Source organism: Phyllostomus discolor, chromosome 5 (assembly GCF_004126475.2).
Source record: "Phyllostomus discolor isolate MPI-MPIP mPhyDis1 chromosome 5, mPhyDis1.pri.v3, whole genome shotgun sequence".
NCBI lineage: Eukaryota > Metazoa > Chordata > Mammalia > Chiroptera > Phyllostomidae > Phyllostomus > Phyllostomus discolor.
This window is the reverse complement of record NC_040907.2, coordinates 119,374,795-119,398,142: the sequence shown is the minus strand read 5'-3', so window position 1 is coordinate 119,398,142 and position 23,348 is coordinate 119,374,795. Positions and strand designations below refer to the sequence as shown.

Below are 23,348 nucleotides of genomic sequence, written 5' to 3'. Positions count from 1 at the left end.
TCTTCATTGTTCTGTAAAAATGCTTCACGCTGCAGACAGGACTGCACACCAAGAAACAAAAAAAAACTGTGCCCACTCTATCATTTAAAGTCTTTAAACCAATGACAACAACAAGGATACCCCAGACCAGTGTGGCCCAGTTGGCCGGGCATCTTTCCGCAAAGTGAAAGGTCTCTGGCTCTATTCCCCGTCAGGGCTTGGTCCCTTGTCAGGGTGCCGACGAGAGGCAACCTATCGATGCTTCTCTCTCACATCGATGTTTCTTTCCCTCTCTTTCTCCCTTCCTTCCCCTCTCTCTAAAAAATAAGTATTTTTTAAAAATTAAAAAACAAAACAACAAACCGAGTATCTTCCAAACATACAGAAAAGTACAGCAAACAAAGTAACAAAATTTTAACTACTCACCACTTAGCTCTAATCTTAACATCTTGTCACATGTGTCAAATTGTTTTTTTAAAAAAATACAGTATTACTGGCGTTGCTAGAGCCCCCAGTGCACCCTTATCTCAAACCCCTCTCTCCCCTCCAGAATTAATCGCTCCCTGGAATTTGCTGTCAATCATCTCCATTCACAGTATTTTCTTTATACTACATATGTATTCATACATTTCTAATGGTACCATACTATGCGTGCTGCTTCTTACTTAATGATGTTTTTGAGGTTTGGTCAAGTGATACAGTCAGCAATTCACTGTATGAATACATCACACATTCTCCTCCTTCTGTTTGATGAACATTTACATTGTCCCCCCTCTTATTTTGGCTGTTATAAATGATACTGCTGTGAACATTGTCATATATGTCTCCTCTCCCACACCTATGAGACTTCACTCTAGAAGCAGAGTAGCCAAGTGTCAGGACATGGATTTGTTCATACTTTCTGGACAACATCAATTGCTCTACCAATGCATGATCTGCCAGCTGTGGGCAAGCTCTGAGAGTGACTATCCTCAACACATCCTCACCAAAATTTCATACAGTTACATTTTTCTTTAATTTTTAGTTGTGACAAAATACAAACTGTTGTAACCATTTTTTCTATTTATTGATTTTAGAGATAGAGAGGAAGTCAGAGACAGAAAGAGAGAAGGGGAGAGACTGACTGATTTGTTATTCCGCTTATTTATGCATTCACCGGTTGACTTTGTATGTGCCCTGACTGGAGACCAAACCTAACAAGTGCGACTACTGAGACAACGTTCTAGCCAACTGAGCCACCTGACCAGAGCCTAGCATTTCTAAGCGTACATTTCAGTAGTGTTATATGTATGCACATCATCGTGCAACCAGTCTCCAGAACTTTTCCATCTTGCAAAACTGAAACTCTGTCTCCGCTGAGAAACAATTCCCCATTCCATCCTCCCCTCGGCCCCTGGAAACCATCATTCTACTTTCTGTTTCTATGGATCTGGCTACTCTAGGTACTGCACAGAATTAAATCATACACTAATTAATCTTTCTGTGACTGACTTATTCATTTAGCATAATGTCTTCAAGGTTCATCCATATTGAAGTATGTGATAATTTCTTCCCTTTTTAAAGATGAATCATATTCCATTTCATGTATATACTGCATTTTGTTTATCCACTCACTCAGTGAAGGATCTTGGGTTGTTTCCACCTCTTGGTTAGTGTGAAAGAGTCAGATATTTTAAAGTATTGCCAATCTCATGGACCAAAAAAAAAGATCTTTTTTTAACTTGCTTTCTGATTACTAAAAAGAGCAACTCTCCTTATGTTTACTGACTATACACACTTTCTCTACTTCTCTCTCTCCCTTTCTTTATGTAGGGTTCATTTTTAAATTCCAGGTACTAATCCTTTCCTAGTTATATTACAAATATCTTTTCCCAATATGTGGCTTCTCAGTTTTCTTGCAGTGTCTTTGCTACACTAAACTTTCACATTTTAATACTGTAAAACCTACCAATCATTTCCTTTATGGTTTGTGCTTTGGTAGTTTTATTTCAAAAGTTCCTTCCCACCTTGAGATTATGAGGATATTGTTATATTTTGCTACAAACTATTAGTTTACTCTATATATTCAAATCATTAAACAACTTGGAATATATTTTGTGTATGGTATGAGATGGAAATATAACATTATGCTTTTCCATAAATCAACTGACAAATGAGAACTGGGACCCTGAGTGCAGGACAAAGTAAGGACACCTGCGTTTGTCTAAGTGCAGGCAGTGACGGCTGGAGGACACTAGGACATACCTGACACGGTGCCCACCACTGCGAGATGGGAAGGGCATCCCAAAGGGTGTGCGCATGTGTGCCCAGGACACACAGAGCTAATGGAGAGCTAGCTCTCCTGACTCTCAGGTCAATCAGTACCTTCTACTCACATCTGGAAAAGGTCCCACTTCTAGAAAGGACTGCCTGACTTGTGGGCAGTGCCTCCAACATTTTGATAAAAATCGCTTCAAATTTTTCACTTTCTAAAATCCCCTAAGCCAGGTAGAGAAGCCCAGTGTCTCCAAAGGAGGTCAGTGGTTTGCTTCAGAGCAAAGGCACTGCCGCCATTCCCGGAGTTCCCCACAAGGTGGCAGCCCTGGGACTAGTCAAATGTCCTGCAGTCCAAGCTTCTTTAAAAAAAAATTTTTTTAAATATAAAACGTGACACCATTAACGTCCTAGAGGAGAACGTAGGTGGGAAAATCTCAGATATTTCACGAAGAAACTTTTTTACTGACTTGTCCCCTAGAGCAAGGGACATAAAGGAAAGAATAAACAAATGGGACCTCATCAAAATTAAAAGCTTCTGCACAGCTAAAGAAAACAGTATCAAAATAAAAAGAGAACCAACTGTATGGGAAAACATATTTGCCAATGATACCTCAGACAAGGGTTTAATCTCCAAAATATATAAAGAACTTACATGACTGCACTCTAAGAAGACAAGGAATCCAATTAAAAAGTGGGCAAAGGACTTGAACAGACACTTCTCCAAGGAAGACATACAGAAAATCCAAAGACACATGAAAAGATGTTCAATATCGCTAGCTATCAGAGAGATGCAAATTAAAACCACAATGAGATACCACTTCACACCAGACAGAATGGCCATCATAAACAAAGCAACAAACAACAAGTGTTGGAGAGGTTGTGGAGAAAAGGGGACCCTAGTGCACTGTTGGTGGGACTGCAGACTGGTACAACCACTATGGAAAGCACTATGGAACTTCCTCAGAAAACTAAAAATGGATCTGCCTTTTGACCCTGCAATTCCACTGCTGGGACTCTATCCTAGGAATACTAAAACACCAATTCAAAAGAACCTATGCATCCCAATGTTCATAGCAGCACAATTTACAATAGCTAGATGCTGGAAGCAACCAAGATGCACATCAGTAAATGAATGGATCAAAAAACTATGGTACATTTACACAATGGAATTCTATGCAGCAGAAAGAAAGGAAGAACTCCTACCCTTTGCAACAGCATGGATGGAGCTGGAAAACATTATGCTAAGCGAAACAAGCCAGGCAGTGAAAGACAAATACCATGTGATCTCACCTTTAACAGGAACCTAAATAACAAAACAAAGAAACAAGCAAAATATAACCAAAGACACTGAAATAGAGGGCAGGCTGACAGTGCCCACAGAAGAGAGTAGAGGGAATTTAAGGGACAGTGGGAAGGGTTCACGGGAACAAACTTAAAGGACACATGGTCATAAACTAAGGGGAGGGTGGTAATGGGAGGGACGTGGGGAGGGGGGACTGGATTGGGAGTAACAAGGAGAAAACTGTATTTGAACAATGATTAAAATTTTAAAAAAAAGGAAAAAAAAACCCTGATTTTAAAGGTAGCCTTGAAATGACACAAAGACCCTGTTCAGGGTGTTGGCCCAGCAGAGCCTACCCACCTCCATGACAGAATCTGGATTCTACACCATGGTTTGACCTTTCTTCATGGGGAAATAGTCCCCCAAATGCCCTAACCACCAGGTGCCTAGATTAGTGCCTGCATGTCAATCCAGGTACAATCCAGGGCAGATGGGTCACAAGTTCCCAGTGAGATGGGGTTGGTCAGGGAAAGTTCCAGAGCAGCCCAGGGATCCTTCCTGGTGCACAACCCACCTGTGTGAACACGGTAGATCCAGGAACAGAAGGGGCCCAGGGGAGATCAGGCCAACAGGGCCATGGCTCCACCCGCCCCGCAGGTGGAAACTGCACAAGGTCTTACTTGCTGTGAGCTGAAATCGACGACCTTTCCCCAGCTGCTCACCTCTTGTTCTCAGTGAGCCCCAGAGTCACGCAGAATAACCCTTTTCCCACAGAACAGCACCCACATATTCAAAGAGGCTCATGGGGCTCCAAACACTTCTCAGCTTTTCTCTACAAGCAAACTCAGAATCATACCTGTGCTAACATAATCAAAAGCATCTGAAGAAATTTGGGGAAATCACAGCCAAAGTTAACCCCACAGAATGTGAAAAAACATCCTATTAGTTAGAATTTGTTTTCCTTTTCATCATTAGATTATGTTCTCAGGAGGAAGCCCCACACACGTGCATGCACACACACGCACACAACCATCAAATGCCTAGCTTCCCGGCTGAGGTTGTAACAGAAGTCCGAGTGAAAGAGAATATTTACATTTGGCCCAAAACCTCCAAGGGATCTGGTCTCAGGCAGACAGCAGTCTTTAGGAATGGCTCCTCCCCAGACTCTGAGGAAGGGGCCCGTGAGGAGGGGACAGGAGTGGCACAAGGGAGGCACCGAGCCAGGGTCTGGTTCCGGCCACAGCCCGAGCTGTCCCCTCACCTCGTCCCTGCACTGGTCGGAAACCCTCGTTCTCTCTGGGCCTCTCTGCGAGGCATGCCTTTCAGAGGAGTATCTGGAAAAGAAGCTAACTTTCATGAATCACCAAAGTATATTTAAGTCAGGGGCTGGGGTCAGGAGGAGGAGAGAGAAGACTCCCGAGGCCTTACAAGTTTCCCAAATAAATTAGCAGAACCAATTAAAATAGAAAAGCAATGCTCTGGACCCTGCGATTTTATCTCTAACAATGTAACTTCACAAAACAGGTACAAAGGAACATATGGACATTCCAAATGTACAGAAAATATAAGGAGGCCCGTGATATATTTATGAGGGGGGGAGGCAGGTGGAAGAAAATAAAAACAAAATTTTGTGTGTTAAGTATGACACAGAAAATGTCTACAAGGACATACCCAAGTGGTTCAGAGAGGTCAGTCGTCTCCAAGGGGCGACACTGGGTGGGGGTGGGGACTGGAGACTTCACTGCTGTTTGAAGTTTTCTTTTCTTTTTTTTTTTTTTAGCAAAGAACATTAATTATTATAGTAAAGAAAGACGATGTAAAACTATCCTCTACATTGCACCCCAAACCAAGTTTGGCAATCAGTGAGTGCCCAGGGTCTCCTGGACATTTCTGACGCAAAAAAAAAAAGAAGAATTCTGATGGCTCCTTCTGACTGAGGTGCCCTGGAGATGGAATTGCCGTGCTGTGGCCACCTCCCACCTCCACCCCCCCCACACACACACACAAGGAGGACCACCTGTCTGCCGCTCTCCAGTGGGAGAGGCCCCAGGCCCCTGGCCTGCAGCGCTGCACCCTCCCACCCTCACCCAGGGCTGCCTCATTTCCTCAGAGATAAATCACACAGAGCTGGGGAGCCCCACAAATCCCTCAAGCAAACATGCAAGTCAAACAGCACCATTTACCCCGCAAGGGCCTCTTCAAGTTAACAAGGCGTGGGAGGAACCAGGCAACAAAACCGGCCTTGTCCAGCAAGGTCAACCTTTGCCCTCAGGCCTGTTGGGAGGAAACCTGTGGCCACCCCCATGTTCCCTGCTTCCTCTGCTGCTGACCTACCCAAGGCCTGGGCTTTGCTCAGCCCAGGAGCGCACCTCTGACCTGGTTAAAGTGAGACAGCCCAGGCCAGGGACAGCACACGACCCTTGCCACTCAGATAAGATATCTGCCCCCACCCCACCCGGCAGCCATGCCTCCTCTCCTGGGCGGGAGGCGGGGGGATCCCCAGGTGGCAGGCACATGGCAAAGGGCACCAGTACAGCTGAACAGAATTGGGAAATTGGCCACTATAATAAACTGCCCCCCTCCAAGGGTCACAGCCTTAGGAAAGGAAAGGAGAACGAGGAATGGGAGGGAGGGTGAGGGAGAAAACCTACCCCCGTCATTTGGGGGAAGAACAGGAAAGGTGGGGGTGGCAGGATAATCCCAGCCTGTTTGTACAAGCTGTGACAGGCCTAAGGGAAGAGAGAGAATGTGAGGAAATGAAATTTTATGCCTCGTGAGGGCAGATATTTTTTATGACAAGGTAATAACTAGAGTCGTTTTTTTATTTTGAGGCATAATTCACATAACAAACAATTTGCCCTTTGAAGTTCACGACTCGGTGGTTTTTGGTGTAGTCACAAGGGTGTGCAGCAACCACTACTACTTGTTCCAGAACACTGTCATCACCCCAGAAAGAAATGGTCCCCATTAGCAGCCACTCCGCACCCCCCAGTCCCAATAGCCCCAGGCACCCACCCACTCCTTCACTTTCCGCCTCTATAGGTTGCCCTGCTCTGAAGGTCTCACATGAATGGATAGTATAATGTATGGGCTTTTGTGCCTGGCTTCTTTCATTTAACATAATGTTTTCAAGGTTCATCCACACTGTGGTGGGTACCAGCATGTAATTCCTTTTTGGGCTGAGTAATATTCCACTGCATGGAAAATGCCACCTTTTACTGATCTTTCATCAACCAATGGCCATTCGGGTTTTTCCCACTTTTTGGCTGTTAGGAATAATGCTGCTATGAACACTGACAAGTTTTTGTGTGGACATATGTTTCGAATTCTCTCTGGTGTATGCACTGAAGTGGAGCTGCTGGGTCACCCGGAACTATGTTTAACGATCTGAGGAAGGCCCACAGGTCTCTGAAGTGACTGCGTCCCCTTAGGTTCCCAAGGGTGCACGAGGGCTGCAGCCATGCCCCGCCCTCAGTGGGAGCAGACTTTAGTCTAGCTTGATAGCACTAGAATAAAAACAATGCCAGCAAACATTTACTGTGTGCTTTGCACACACAGGCACGGTACCACTGCTGTTATCTGTGGTATCTTACCTTGTGAGACCAACTCAGCTACACTGACAAAGTCCTGCTCCGCCACTTTGTAGCAGGGCTGTGGGACTGCCTTTAGACAAAGATAGAGCGACAAACTCATCTGAAAGTAAGGATCGCTGAAAGAAAAGTAAAATCCAAACTAAACTCAAAGGCAAAGGTTGCGTCAAGTTTAGACCAGGGTGAAAAATGTCAGCGAATAAGTGAGCAAGAAAACAAAGTGGGGCGAAGATGATGATGGGGTGGCCTGCCTTCAGGTGGGCAGCCAGCACCCAAGCCCAGTGAGGGTCACAAATCTTCAGTGGGGCCGCCCCTGCCTCCTGGGCAGCCTGCCTCTGCCCTGACTCCCTGCAGCAGCTCATGCTAATCTGCCTCACACACTTCATTTCTGCAGAGGAGTTCTTTTGGGGTAAACATGGTTTGCCTCTAAACAATCAAAACCCCAGTCTTAACCCTTTGCTTTAGGAAGCTCCGTGGATGTGCAGGAGGAAGGATCTCTGCGGAGAAACTCAGTGAACTCAACGTGGTACCAACCACGAGCTGGTACGGCACTTCCTCCTTGGTACCTCATTTCGCCCTTACAGCAGCGTTCCCCCAGAACCACGAGCCCCAGGCTAGGACTGTTAAAGAGACGGAAAGGAAAGTGGAGCATGTTGAAGCAGCGTCCGTGGGATCAGAGAGCAGGTGGGCAGTGGCGTCTCCCAGGTACAGTAGGGAGACTCCAGCTGGGCCCCAGCTGCCCTGGCCCGGCACCTACCCCAACTCCCACAAACCTCCTCAGTACCAAGGCTCCCTCAGGGCCTACCAAATCCCGCCCCCAGACCTGACCACACACAACAAAGTCCCCTAGTCAGAATGCTCACGAAGAAGATGTCAGGTAAGTCCAAGTGCACCACCTGAGGTGTGCACTGGGTCTACACTGGGTATTCCATATAAGACTCCACATAACAAATCTAAGAGAAAGAAAACCAACAACAGAGGCCAATTTTCCCAACAGAATGCATTTATAATGGGGAGGTACTGAGAAGGGCACAGAAGTCAGTCAACAGGAGACTGGTTAAGTCACGGTGCTTCTCTGACACTCAATACTCTGCAGCAGTGAGAGACCCAGAAGCAGAGTTTGTACTGAAACAGGAAGATGCACCAATATATATTCAGTAGAAAGCTGTGTTAACACAGAACGCACATGATTCCATTTTGTGAAATAAACTAACAAGATACAGGGGTTCTATGCACACATATAAAATATCTCCAACTTTTCCCTGGTAGTGCACTCACAGCAGTCATTTCTTGGGAGTGAGACAACTGAAAGAATTCTTTTTATTTTTAAAATGTCTGTATTGTTGGATTCTTTTATTATGGTACAAAAAATGAAAAGCCCTGCCTCTCCCCTGACCGAGCAATCTAACCTGCCAGCCACGAGTGAGGCAGAGCAGGACAGGGGCTGCCACTGGCGCGTGGCCCTTGTGGTGCCCGGCGTGGGCATCAGGGCCTGCACAGGACGAAGCCACATGGGGGGGAAGGCCTCGGGGAGGCACAGCGTGAAGCCCGAGGGCTAAGCAGGTGAGAAAGGGGTGGTGCGGGGAGGAGCGGCAGCGGGGATGAGAGGAGAGCACACAGTAGGGCTGACCGAGTAAGTCAACAGGTTAGCAATAACAGGAACCAGGCCCTGGCTGGCTTGCTCAGTGGGTAAGACCATGGGTCCTCAACCTCTGGGCCGCACACTGGTGCCAGTCCAGACCTGTTAGGAACCGGGCGGTACAGCAGGAGGTGAGCTTGCACACGATGCGCTTGAACCATCCTGAATCCATCCCCACCACCCCGGTCCCTGGAAAATTGTCTTCCACAAAACTGATCCCTGGTGCCAGAAAGTCTGGAGACCGCTGGGTTAGAGCATCATTCCAGTGCACCAAGGTTGTAGGTTGGACCCCTGATCAGGACACATACAAAAATCCACCAGTGAATACATATATAAGTAGAACAACAAATTGATGTCTCTCTCTTTCTTCCCCTTTCCTCTCTCTCTAAAATCAATTTAAAAAATAAGAGTAATAGGAACCAGTTTTCATACTGCTATAAAAGGGAATTACAAAAATGGAAAGAGAAAACTAGAATGAACCTTGTGGTGTTGTAGCACTGGATTGAAATTGAAAGTGTTAGTGTGAGTGAACTCACGACTTTTGACACATATTACAGACACAGACGCATACGGGGGAGAGAGAGGAATACTGAAGTGTAAGTGTGGAATGCAGAGGTGCACTCAGCTATTCCCTGCTCTGCCCACTGAGAGGGCCTGGGAGCAGTGATAGATGTCACAGGAGCCATGAGGACACCCAGCTATGGTTGCTAAATACCATTCTCCACTAAAAGGAGTGGGGGCTCTTTGGAGCAGTGGCTGATTTTCCAGGGCAAGGACAGGGAAATGATAAAATGAGCCTGGAATATCTTGTGCCAGAGAACAAGGAAGCACTCAAAAGATTAAGGAGGACACAACAAAAAGATGGAGAAGCAAGCTTCAAGGGGCTCTTACTGGCCACAGTGGATCATAACCCATTGGATAAAAACAGGAAACCATGAGTAAACAGGTAGGTAGGTAAGTACACAAAAGGAAAACAAGTAACTTCACAGGAGAGGAGCCTGGGGACACCACCTCAGTCAAGTGATCAAGGTGAACGTCATCAGTAACAGGTGATCCCAAGCCACGTCCCAACCAAGAGGATGCAAAGAGGAGAAGATGGCATCACTTCCGTGACAGTCCTGCCTAAGATGCGGAACAGGTATCAAACAGTGAGACTCACCCAAATCCAGGAGGAGGGACAGCCTACAAAATAACTGGCCTGGCCTGACATCTTCCAAGGCATCGAGGTCAGCAGGTCAAAGCCAGAGGAACTGCTCCAGATTTTAAAAGACCACGGAGCTGTGACAACTGAATGCAACACCGTATTTTGGACAGGATTCTTTTCCTACTAAAGACACTATTGAAACAACTAGCAAAACATGAACTGGTCTGACGACTGATCAGTTGGTAGTATGCGCATTAACTCCCTGATGATGTTTATGTTGCTATTATATAGGATATCCTTGTTTGTAAAAAGTACACACTAGCATATGCGGGGGTGATAGGACCACCTAGTTGAAAACTTACTGTTGAATTAAGGGGGGGAAATTCTCTGCACTGTACTTAAAACTCTCCTGTAACTTGGTACAGTTTTGCAATTTAAAATTTTTTAATTATAAATGAAAAAGCAATAAAGTTAGATAACATCATGCTAAATTATCAGGTAAGGTCAGATTGTTCCAAACTGTCGGGCAAGCCCCAGCAGTCTTGCTTGAACTCTGGGGACCACAATGACTCCGAGGGGGAAGGAGCTCTCTACCTAATCAGAGCTATGCTGCAGAGCTCAGAGAACACACTGCCTCCTCCTGGGACTGCCTTTCAACCCCACACATCCAGCCATCTGTGGACACAGAGCACGCCATCAGCCTGGCCACATCCCTGGGCGGCGCTGGTAGCATCAAGAGAAGGGATCAACATTACTCACAGCAAGCCAGTTCTGACTGGCCTGCTCTCTGTGCCTTTATCAATGTGAAACAAGAGCTGAGCACAGCTAAGAATCTAACTTGGAATGCAGACAGCCAAGGGCCATAGGCCATACTCCCACCCAAAATAATGATAACTGTTCCATCCGTATTTGCACAGGGCTTTAAAATTTCCAAGATTCCCTCCATCTGTAATCTCATGTGATCCATACGTGGGAAAGAAGCTACCGACCACCAGACCCCCAAGCCCCAGAGTAAATCCTGTTATGCACTGCACAGCACCTCCTCCTTCACAGCATTGCAACATTCGTAATGAAAGATACGTGTGATTATTTGATTAACATTTGTGTCCCCATTGGACTGCAGAGTCCGCCAGAGCAAAGGTGTTTGCTCACAGATATCCCAATGCCTCACATGAGGCAGACGCTCCAGGAATACTAGCTAAATGATCAGGTGAGTAGATGTGCGAATGTGCGGATGGGTGAGTGGGTGTCGGGGTGGGTGGGTGACCGGACTTGGCCTGCCCCTAGCCACCTGGCCCAGCTCTACCTGCTGCTGCTGGGCCCGGAGGTCACCAATCTCCTTCTGGTCTTCCTCATGGAGCCGCTTCATGTCCTCCCACGACTGCTGCAGCAGGTTACGCTCCCGCAGCAGCTGCCCATTCTCCCGCCTCAGCATGTCCACGTCATCCTTCAGCTGGGTCTGGTCGCTCAGGAGCCGGCTGTGGAGTGTGCTGAAATCCCCCACACACAGTGAGCCCCATACAACCTCCAACCCCCACCCCAAGGCATTACCTGCCCCTCCAGAGCCCAATACTCCCAATGCACCAGCTGGGGAACATCAGTAGCTGAGTCCCCAGCACACAGGGGCAGACCAAAGCCTGCTGTCAGCCAGATGCCAGAAGGACCCACCACTTGTGAAAAACCTCACACCAAAATGGGTACATATATGAGAGGGAGAAAGGGAGCGAGAGAGAGATTCCTCTACCTGGTATAAACCTGGCACCTCCAAGTACTGAGGTACTAGGCCTGAGCAAACACCAGCAGGTAGGCAGGCAAACACCCTCAGAGAGACACCAGGAGAAGGAAAGGGAACACACCCCATCTGCCTCTCCTGTGGCAAGAGCTGCAGCAAAGCCCCCAGGCAGTGACCCAGAAGCCCAGGGTCTGCCTGGCCCTCTGTCTCATGTTTTCAGTCACCTTCCAACCTACCATGCATGGGTAGCAATCAATGGTGTGAAGGGTTAACAGCCTCACTTTGCACTTAGGAAAACTGAGGCCCAAGGACACAAACCCACTTGCTGAAGGCACACTACTCACTACACAGCAAAGGCAGGACTAGGACCAGAAGGCCTGGTTCCAAGGCCAGGAATAGGAAGAGTAAGAGGGAGCCGTTCCGGGATGCTGGAGCCCTCGCCAGGCAGGCCCCACTCACTGGTAGAAGTCGGTCTCCTTGGCCACCTCCTCACACCTCTTCAAGGCATTGGTGTGCTGGTTCTGCAGGCTCTGCAGGTCCGACATGGCCCGCACACACTGAATCTTCAGCCTCTCGTAGTCAGGATTCAGCCTGTGGTAGGGCCTGGCCCAGACAGTGAACAGCACCATGAACACACTGACAAGAAATGTCCCTCCCTGCAGAAGCCATGTCCTAGGTCACTGCAGCCCAGTGATTCCCAAATACTGGTCTCCTGTGCACCACGACCACCTGCATGTTTGCTCAGCTCAGATGTCCTAGCCACATCTAGGCCAACAGAATCAGAATCCCCAGGATGGAGGGACCCTCGGTTGCCTGTGCTCCTGCATGGGCCTAGAGAGCTAAGAAAGTACCTACCATTCAACACTTTCCAGGAGATCTTGTAATGGGTCTGCACATGCAATGGGTCCACCAAAAACCTGTGATAAAGTTTCTTCACTCTTTAGACCAGTGATTCTCTATTTTGGGTATACATTAAAATCCCCAGGCCAATTACATCAGCACCCATTAAGTGGGACTCAGACATCAGAATTTTTTTTTTTTTAAGCTCACAAGGGAATTCCAATGTGCAGCCAAAGCCGAGAACAGTGGCTAAGAGCAGTGGTTCTCAAAGTGGGGTTCCAGGACCTGCAGCATTGGCATCACCTGGGAACTTGTTAGAAATGCAAATTGTCAGACCAGCCCCAAAACTCCTGAATCAGACACTATGGAGGGACAGAGGGCAGACTAACTAGCAATCTGTGCTTTAACAAGGCCTCCAGGTGAACCCACTGCATGCTCAGGTTTGAGAACACCTGCCCTAAAGCAGGCATCAGCAACCCTTTTCTATAAAGGGCACACCACGAACACTTTAGACTTTGCTGGTCACACGGTTGCTATGCAACCACACACTCTGCCTTGGTAGCAGGAAAGTAGCAGTGGACAACATGCATTCCAGTGCACCCTGTCTTCATAGGCCTTGCCTTTTGTGACATCTGATTGGGGCATATGCTCATCAAAGCAATCTCAAGGAGCAGGCTTCGCAGCACTGACACTTCCCCCAGAGGGACCTTCCTCAGAGCAAGGCACATAGCCTGATGCTTTTCACTGGGGGCCACACCAGCCTCACAGTTGCCTTCAAAGGGCCGAGATAATTTTAGGACCGTATAAATGTAACTACTCCTTAACTATTAAGGAGTTGAAATTACATTCGGCCCTTTGACGGCAACCACGAGGCTGATGTGGCCCGCAGTGGAAATGAGTTTGACATCCCTGTCCTAAAGGGAAGAGATTAAACTACTCAGGACCTCTCCAGGATCTCCTGGAAGGATAAACCACTTTGCATCCCTCCCCCTCCCCCATGAAGCCCCCCTGGATCATGCAGGTGGTAAAGAGTCTCCCTTTGCCCACCTGCTGGACTGCCCTTCCCTGGCAAAAGAAGCAATTAAAGGTTTTCTTCAAAACAAAGAAGTCAGGTGGAATACACCCTTCCTAAAACACACACATGGCAGGGTACAGTTAATGTGTTTACAAACTGCATAAAGTTCCACCCAACAGGAGGCAGGCAGGGATCTTCTGGGAGAGAGTGGCACATGCACACACACAGAGGTGGACCCTCCTGGGGCTCAGCAATGGGATGGCTGTCTCTGCTAGGGCAGGCACTGCACACAGTAGCATCAGGGGATAAAGAGGGAAGCGATTGGGGCTGGAAGACAGAGACCTAGAGGGCAGTAATGATGAACTCAAGGCCTTCCAATCAACCGGTGAGGAGTTCCAAGGTAGGACCAGGCCCTTATAGCTGCGGCCACTGAACAACCATCTGCAAGGCCAGTAGAAAGGCGAGGAGGCACACCCCAGGCTCTTCTGCTGTGCACACACGCGTGTGCACATACACACACAGATGAGCGCACCAGTATCAGGGGCCAGACTCATTACAGACACATATTTGTGTTATACCTTTCAATCCTCAAGTTGTAGGATTCAAGCCATGGGCTCCAATTTTAATTTGGAGGAAGCAGAACAAGGCTGTGCCCTTCTCCCCAGGAGTTAAAGACGCCCCCTTTGGTGGGCAGGGGTGGTGATGGCATCAGGATAATAACCCTTGCCCATTGGCGAGTTGGTAAGTGTGTTCAGCAGGGGAGCTGGCTGATCACTACCTCTTGTCAAAGGTCGTCCCATGGGCTGCAAAGGCCAGGCGCTTCCGAAGTTCATTCCTCTCTCGGGTCATCAGCCGCAGCTGAACGGAGAGGTTCTCCACCTTCTCATTCACTTGGCGGTCAGTGAGGAGGGGCGGCGGGGACGGTGCTTTCCCAGTGGTTCCTGGCAGGAGGAAAATAATAAAGTGAACTGGCATTCAGAGACAGTCACCAGGTGCCTGGCACTGTTGTGACTTTTGGCCTTAGTTACACCCTACAGCCCAACCAGGTGTATCCTGTTAGCACCCCCTTTCACAGCTGACAACACCAAGTCAGAGCTAAGAGGTGAAACAAAGACCTAGGGCCAGGCAGTCTGGCCCCGGCAGCCACACACTCACCCTCCATTCTGCTGGCCCTGGCTAAGAGCCCTGAGGACCTCCACTCTTCCCAACCCAGCTGCGACACTCCCAGGTGAAACTGTTGGGCTCAAATTCTCACATCCTTGCCTGTCTGGAAGCGCCAGCTATCACCCTCCCCTGGACATGGAGAGGCCAATCTGAGCCCTGAGCAGAGCAGGAGACATAGCCTGAGGACGAAGATCCCGTTGGATCCTATCAAAGATCCTGAGGACCAAGGTGGCTGGCTACAAAGCTGGGGTCCCAGGGCTGTGCCCGTCCACCTCTGACCAGTGCTGGACACTTCGTACAGCTCCCTTTTCCAAGTGCTGGCAAGGATGCAGAGGAACTGGAAATTTCAAACATTGCCGGTGGGGATACGCAATGACACGTCCACTTTAGAAAACACTTTAACAGTCTTTAATAAAGTTAAACATGCATTTACCATGCTACTCAGTAATCTCCCTCGAAGTATTTACACAAGAGAAATGAAATTTTATGTTCACACAAAACCAGCACACAAGTGTTTATAGTAGCCCATGAAGGGATAAAACAGAATTACATCCCCACAATGGAATACTACTCAGCAATAAAAAGGGATGGGCTACTGGTACAAACCACTAATACACACAAAAGCACGGGGGAATGGCAAACGCCTGATATGCCAACTGAAAGAAGCCAGGCTGAAAAGGCTTTATACTATATGACTCCACTTATGAGGTTCAGGAAAAGATGAAACTACAGAGGCAGAAAAGAGATCAGTGGTTGCCAGACCTGGGGTGGGAGGAAGAAAGGCAAACCACAAAGCCACAGAAGGAAATTTTGGGGGTGAAGGAATTGTTTTGTGTCTTAACTGTGACTGTGGTTAAATGCATATGTGTCTGTCACAGCCCACTGAACTATGTACTAAAAAAAGTAAACTTACACCTCAATAAAAATGACTTTTAAAAAGTTAAAAAAAAACAAACCCTGTAGTACCCTAAGAAGCCATCATCCCAAGAGTGGTATGACTGGTGAAGAGCTGAGCAAAATAAAACTAACTTGAAGTGAGTTGTCCAAAAAATGTCCAACGCTCTTTTTCCCTCCTATCCAGTATAGTTGTTCTCTTGAATTCAAGCGCAAAACTGTCCACTCTCTCCCAGCTTCACTCCTTCGTCTTTCCAAATCTGGAACCCAGTTAAGGCGGCAAATTTTCTTTTCCTTTTTGGTGTCCAAAATGGGATTCAGGGGATAAGGGATTTGGACTGCACTAAAAATGGCCCCAAAGGGGGTGGTGGGAGATACCAGAAGAGCTGGCACAGGCCCTGGATTCTGGACACAGAGCAGTCACTCCCCTGGGCCTTGGTGTGAGCAGGGAAGCAGCAGCAGAGCCAGAGCAGGCAGAATCAGCAGAGACCCTCTCACCATCACAAGAGGCCTGGCCCCTCCTCCAGGTCGCCCTTGCTGGTGTGCCCCCCACCACCACCACCACAGGCCAGGAGGCCCAGTGAGCAGCCTGACAGCTGAGTGGTCTTCTTGGCCATAAACGCCTTTGTCCTTGGCTCTCTCATCACCACGCTTCTGCCGGCCCCAAAGGCAGTCCCCTCAGTCTTATTCACAGCTGGACAGGCCACAACTCTCCTTCAGGGCCCTGTGGCCCCATGGTACTAGAGGCTGAGGAAGAAGCTGGTATTGGCCAGAAGCAGTCAGGTGGAGTGAGGATGCCCAGGTAAATTTCCTGGCCACCTCCAGGCCCTGGCAGTCAGGGGAGAAGCAGCAGAATGTGGTCATCACAGGCAGGAGCGAGCAAAGCCAACCTTACCTCCAGCCCAGGAGAGCCAGAGCCATGGGGAAAACACAGTCTCACACATTGAGCCAGCACTTCTAAAACCACCTTAACTTCAGGAGAGAACTTGTTAAAAATGCACATTTCAGGCTTCACCCAGAATTAATGAATCAGAAACGCTGGGAGAGATCCCTTCTAGGAGATTCTGATGTCTGATAAAGTTAGAGAACCTCCTGTCTGGACCACAATTATATTTGCTGGCCAGAATGGCTTTTCCTTCCTCGTTTTATTGACTGTCTGGTATCCACTGCAGTTAAAAGCATCACCCATTGATGAAATGCAGGGAAGGCCCCTTCCCTAGTGTGGAAGCCCAGGGAGACACCCTCCCTGATCAGTGCCAGCCCATAGCTCAGCTCCTCCAAGGCCTTAGAGTGACAGAAAGTTAGATTCCAACACAGCAGCTGCAGCCTTGCCCAGCTCCCAGATCGCCTCCCAGAGAAGCTCCTTGCTCTCGAATCCTAAACTCAGAGACACACAGAGCTGGCCTGTTGCTTCCTGGCTGCTCTTGCATCCCGAGCACCATTCCTGGAAGGCCCAACTCAAGGGCCCCCTCCTCCCTCAAACTTACACTGATGCCCCTCATCCGAAACAAGTGCTCCTTCCCCTGAGCTATTTGTTTGTTTTACACAGGACAGGGCAGGACAGCCAGTAGCTTACCTCTCTGCTGCTGTGGTCAGAATGTGTGTGTGCCCCCACCAAATTCCTACACTGAAATCCTAACCCTAAGGTGCAGTATTAGGACGTGGGGCCTTCGGGGGTGATTAGGTCACAAGGTTGGAGCCCTCCCGAATAGGATCAGTGCGTCACAAAGGAACCCCACCCAGACTTTGGGGGATACAGGGGGAAGGTGTCATCACTGAACCAGGAAATGAGCCCACTAGGCACTGAATCTGCCTTCATGCCTGGCCTTGGGCCTCCCAGGCTCTAGAAGTATGAGAAATAAATGTTTGTTTCTAAGCCATCCATGCTCTTATAGCAGCCTGATAGACCGAGACAACTGGCTGGACTCTAAGATCAGGGGCCAGGCCCCTCTGATCCCTACAAGAACTGAACACATGCTCCCTTCATCTGATGAACAGAGAGAAAATAGGCCTCTGAACCCAAAGGCCTAGAGAAGGAAGGGTCAGAGGGCACAAGCAGCTGGGGTGCAGTCCTGCCTCCACCTTCCCTGTCAAGCAGAAGTTGCACTTTCAAAAAATCTTCGCTGAGATATGAAGGAAGCTTGCCAGCTCCCTGTCCTGCCAGCAAGACAGGAGAACTCTCTGTTTAATAAGAAATCTCTCTCATTACTTCAATTTGCGTGAAATTGAAGTCCCATTGTATAAATGCCACCCAAGAATGTCTCTTCTTAAAACTTTCCCAGTTTTCAAGATGAGAAATAAAAGGCACCACAGAAATTAGATCGAGGTGAATGGAGAGGAGCCCTGGCCAGCCGGGCTCAGTCAGCTGAGTGTCGTCCCACAAAGTGAAAGGTCACACTGGTTTGACTCCCAGTCAGGGCACCTTCCTAGGTTGCGGGCCCTTCCCAGTTAGGGTAAGAGGCAACCAATCAATTCTTCTCTCATCTCACATCAATGCTTCTCTCCCTCTTTTTCTCCCTCCCTCCCCCTCTCTCTAAAAATAAATAAATAAAATATTTTAAAAATCTAAATAAATACAATCTTTAAAAAAATAAAAGATGAATGGGGAGGAAAAAACATGGAATGCCTAAAATGAGTGTGCAATACCTGGGCTTACCCAGGGGCCGGTGACTTAACAGCAGGTGGCATGGGATGGGGAAGGACTCAAAGAAGCCACTCACCCTCAGCTGATAACAACTGCCTGGGAAGACCTCAGCAGAAAGACACTGCAACCTGTAAGACCATTAGATGGCAAAGGCAGGTGAGCTGTCTGTAGGGTCAAGCTGGAGAGCTGAAATGGAACAGCCCACCTAGGTATCTAACGCTAACTAGGGGAGCTGACCAGTCACTTGCAGTCACTAAGAAAATGCTACATCCTCCAGGCTTCATCTACCAATTTCTCTTATGCTGAATATAAGCTGCCATTCTTTTCCCAAATGTTCTTTGTTAGGGAAATATACCTGGAAGAGTAAGAGTGATATTTTTATTCTAAGACCTTGCTCTTGCCTTTGCTTAGGTTCACGGAGAGAGACCACGAACAAACACAGCCAGTCTCCCCACCTGACTTACCAGCACCCCCTTCTGCAAAGGCGGTGGTGCACCTGTGAAGGCCGGGAAAGGAAGAGCTCTGCCTGTCACTGGGCAAAGTCTGAGCCAGGAGGAATTTTCTGGGAGGCGCTGCAGTGGTCCTACAGCTCACCCCACCATTCACTCCACACCAAGGGGCTGGTCTAAGCCAGGCACAGGCACTCCAGTTCTCTCACCAAGGCTTGGGTGAGGCCAGTCCATCTCAAACCAGGAGGGCTATTACATATGGATGCGGTGCCCACGTTCAGAGCTTCTGACGGAGCAAGCATGACAAGAAGCTCAGGAACCTGCACTCTAACACACGTCTGAGTGCTGCTGGGCCAGCAACCACTCTGGGCGAACGAGTAGTTTGGCCACAGACAAGCAACTCACTCGTGGTCAGTGAGAAGAGACCATCTGAGGGACTTCTGGGGAAGGCTTCTTCGCTCATAAGGAGACACTAGAGGAGACAACCCTCCTCATCCTCTGAACTATTTGTGATGACGGAGATATTCGTTTATCTGCTCTGTTCAACATGGTAGCTACTATCCCCAAGAGGCCAGAGAGCACCTGAAATGTGGCTAGTGTGACTGCTGAAACTGGAAATTTTATTTCATTTTAATTACTTTAAATTTAAAAACCACCTGTGGCTCCCATAATGGACATCAGAGCCCAGGGCACTGTCAGGATGTAACAGCTGGAAATGCTGCTACAGCACCCTGGCCATCAGCCTGAGGGGAGGCACCCAGAGGGGATCAGAGAACCACATCCTGACGTGCTCAGCCCAGCGGCCCTTCTTACTACATGAGGTCACGTTTTTTCACTGTTTAAGGCAGTGTGCATAGGTAATCCCTATTGCTGCAGCCATGAGGACATTCAAGTCAGCCCGTGAAAAAATGGAGCCACTTACCCCAGGGGCAATGTCACCAGCATGCAGAAGAGGGAGAACAACAAAACTTGGTTCCCGGTGAACTCAAGAAGGTTTGTTTCACCTGAAGGGATGCAACCTGGTGTTGTAGCATTCAAGATCTGAACACAGCGCTGCTCTCTGCCTGCCTGCCAACAAGTAAGTATCCAGGGACACTGCTGACACCTCCATCCCGAGGGCCACCAAGTGCACGGAGAACCAAATGAAGGGCCACTGACATGAGGCCTCTCCCAGAGCACGCAAGGGTTCACTGCAGGAAAAATGCCTCCTGCTCTGGCTTGAAATCCCACCATTAACAATACTTGCTGTGGTTTATGCAAGACCTCTCTCTCTGGAGTCCCCTTCTAAAAGGCAAATGCAGTTAGGAATGTACTGGATTAACTTAAAAGTGCCAGTGTGATACAAATTAGTTAGATCATTGTACCTTGTTCCCAAGAGAACAGGGAACCAGAAAAGGGTGAAGCATGAGAGAGCCAAGAAATACATACTCAGGGCTCAATCGGTTCGCAGTTTTACACAAGTTCCACCTTTTGGCTCCCCTTACCCTGACTGTACCACCCCATGCTACCTGAGAGCCAGTCCTAAGTTCAAAATTCTAACAATCCCAGCATTCAGTCAACATGTCCAAAACAGGAAGGACAAAGTGATACTGAGCAGATCTGAACAACAGTTCCAGAAGAGTTCTCCCTAAATGCTACACAGGATGAGGAAGACCATGAGGGGCTGCACTGTGTCTTCCAAAAAAAGATGCTCAAGTCCTAATCCCTAGTAAATGTGAATGTGACTTTATTTGGAAATAATCTTTACAGATGATCAAGATGAAGGTCACAGTGGAGGAGTAGGGATGGTCCCTAAACCAGTATGACTAGTGTCTTTTTTCAGAAGAAATCTGGAAACACTTACTTACACAGAGAGAACATTATGTGAAGATGAAGGCTCAGACAGACTATGTGATGTATCCACAAGTCAGGGAACATCAAAGATTACCAGCAACTACCAGAAGCCTGGAACAGACCCTCCCCTAGGGCCTTCGGAGGAGGCGTGGCCCTGCCAACACAATACCCTGATCTTAGATTTCTAGCCTCCAGATCTGTGAGAGTATACCTCTCAGTCTGTGGCCCTTAGGGTAAGGGCCACTACAGCAGCTCTAACAAATGAATATGGTACCCCTACTGCACCTGTCTTCCCTTCTGATCACTCTGACCTCACTTTTCGTGTTGACTCATTTAACCGTCTCCCCCATAGACCCTAAGATCCACAAGCACAGGAACCACACCTGCCTATTCACCACTGTATCCCAAGCCCACTTCAGGCACACTGGAGGTGGTCCATAGTGTTAGTCAATTGACACAAGAAAGGTCTGCCCCTGGATAGTTCTGGAATCTTTAGCACAGCCAGATGATCTCTGGGAGCGTTTTCAACTCAAAAACTCCAGGACTCTCCACTGAAGGTATATCCACCCATCAGGATCAGTCAGGACATCAGAAACTGCACTAGGGGCGTTAAAGAGAGGGCACTGAGGTGTGGGAAAGCTGGGAGACTATGACAGTCTTCCTGTCGGGACATCTTCAGAGAAGTGAAAGCAGGGCTGGCCTCACAATGGGCTTCTGGAAACACATCCATGAGAGCATGGACTGGCTAATCCTGTCCCCAAGGCAACAACCTTCATGGGCTGTTCCTGCTTACAAAGCACAGTCCCAAAAGGGGCCAGTCTCAGGGACGGGTGGCCTTGGCATAGGTGGGAGGGTGGGGCTCACTGAGAAGTCCTATGCCTACCCCAGCTCCCTTCTACCGCCAGAACCAGATTTTCGCCCTCCATTAAGATGACGTATTGCTGATGAAAGAAAATGCGAATGGAATCATACTAAGTAATATGACTCCGTGAGTGATATGGAAGCTGAGGGCCAACTTCCCATTCTATGAACCCAGGGTTGCTGTGGCTGGCACCCAGACCCTGGCCTATCTGGTTGTCTCCAGGAAGCACAGGTGCCCCGAAAAGAGGTACTCACCCACACTGCTGAGGGAGCTGCTGCTTTCTGAGTCTGAGGGCATGATGGATAAGACGCTGTACGTGGAGCCTGGGGACAGAAAGGGAGACCATTTGTTACTAACCACAAAGGGGTCTCTTGGTATACCACAAACCACCATCAGACCAACTGATCTTCAGTCATCCCCAGGCTGGGAACCCACACTGCACCAGGGAACAGAAATCAAATCGCAAGAGACAGGCAGGGGAAGGGCAGTCGGCTGGGACTAGTCTTTGGTGTTTCTGCCTGACCCTCTGCCTCACCTTCCACTATGCTCCAGCTCTGGAGACTTATCTATGTACAGGCAGAGTGGAACCTGGAATCAATCAGCTGCCTTCCCATTGAGACATTTGGAGAAAACAATATGCAAGGGAGTGACAGGCCCCAGGTGAAAATGGAATCTGCAGGACTCCTGGACAAGACAGAGGCATAGGTAGATACACTGTGCCTCCTCACACAACCAAAAGAACAACAACAAATTCAAAAGCAAAATACAATCAGAACTGCCAGAAAATCAAACTGTATGGAAGTCTGACAACCAAGGAGTTAAAGAAGGAACATTCATCCAGACTGGTAGGAGGGGCAAAGGTGGCAGCTGGAGCAGGGAGGACTGGCAGCAAGGCAGCGGCTGGAGGACCGGGGCAGGCAGGGCTGCGGCTGACAGACCAGGCGGGCCCACATTTGTGTGTGGATAAACTGGGAGGAACAACTGAGGAGCAAGACAGACTGCAACCCAGGATTCCAGCACGGGGAATGAACCCCCAAAACCTCTGACTAAAAAACTTGTGGGGGTTGAGGCAGCAGGAGAAACTCCCAGCCTCACAGGAGAGTTTGCTGGAGAGACCCATAGGGTCCTAGAACATCCATGAAACCACCCACCTGGGAACCAGCACCACAAGTCCCCAATTTGCTTGTGAGTAATGGAGAAGTGACTGAAAGCAGAAGAGAGCTGAGCAACAGGCACTGTTCCCTCTCATACCCCTCCCCCACATATAGCATCACAACTGCAGCCAAGTGGGTGGCCCTGGTGAATACCTAAGGCTCCACCCCTTACTACATAACAGGCATGTGGGGACAAAAAAATATGGCCCAAGGGTTCTTGCTAGACTTCTGGCCAAGATGGAGGGGTAGGTAGACACACTGTACCTCCACACACAACCAAAATAAGACAACAAAAATTTAGAAACAAAATAGCAACTAGTACTGACAGAAAATTGAAGTGTATGGAAGTCCGACAACCAAGGAGTTAAAGTAGACACGTTCATCCATAGTGGTAGAGGGGCGGAGCTGGAAGGTGGGGCGGAGAGGGGTCTCAGCAAAAACAAAAAGCGGTGGCTGGCAGACCCTGGGCATGCAAAGCAGCAGCTGGTGGACCCCGGGCACACAGGTGGCAGCTGGCGGACCCAGCAAGGCAGCGGATTGTGGAGGGGCAGGGCGCGCAAGGTGGCTTGCAGAACTGGGCGGTCTCACATTCACACACAGATAAACCAGGTAAAACTGGGGAGTGAGACATACTGTGCAACCCAGGGTCCCAGTGCAGGAAAATAAAGCCACAAAACACTCATTGAAAACACCTGTGGGGGTTGAGGTGCCAGGAGAGACTCCCAGCCTCACAGGAGAGTTCATTGGAGAGACGCACAGGATCCTAGAATGTACACAAACCCACCCACATGGGAATCAGCACCAGAAGGGCCCAGTTTGCTTGAGGGAAGCGGCGGGAGTGACTGAAACCCAGCAGAAAGCAGAGCAAGCG

The 23,348-nt window shown here is 48.6% G+C and overlaps 1 protein-coding gene across 1 annotated transcript in view; it reads right to left on the bottom strand.

Moving 5' to 3' along the window:
* Window positions 1-23,348, bottom strand: part of DLG5 (discs large MAGUK scaffold protein 5) — a 118,579-nt gene that overhangs the window by 47,178 nt on the left and 48,053 nt on the right. The window contains 4 exon segments of the mRNA XM_028513605.2: window positions 11,197-11,380; window positions 12,082-12,225; window positions 14,256-14,418; window positions 21,578-21,646. Coding sequence (XP_028369406.1) covers window positions 11,197-11,380; window positions 12,082-12,225; window positions 14,256-14,418; window positions 21,578-21,646 — 560 coding nt within the window.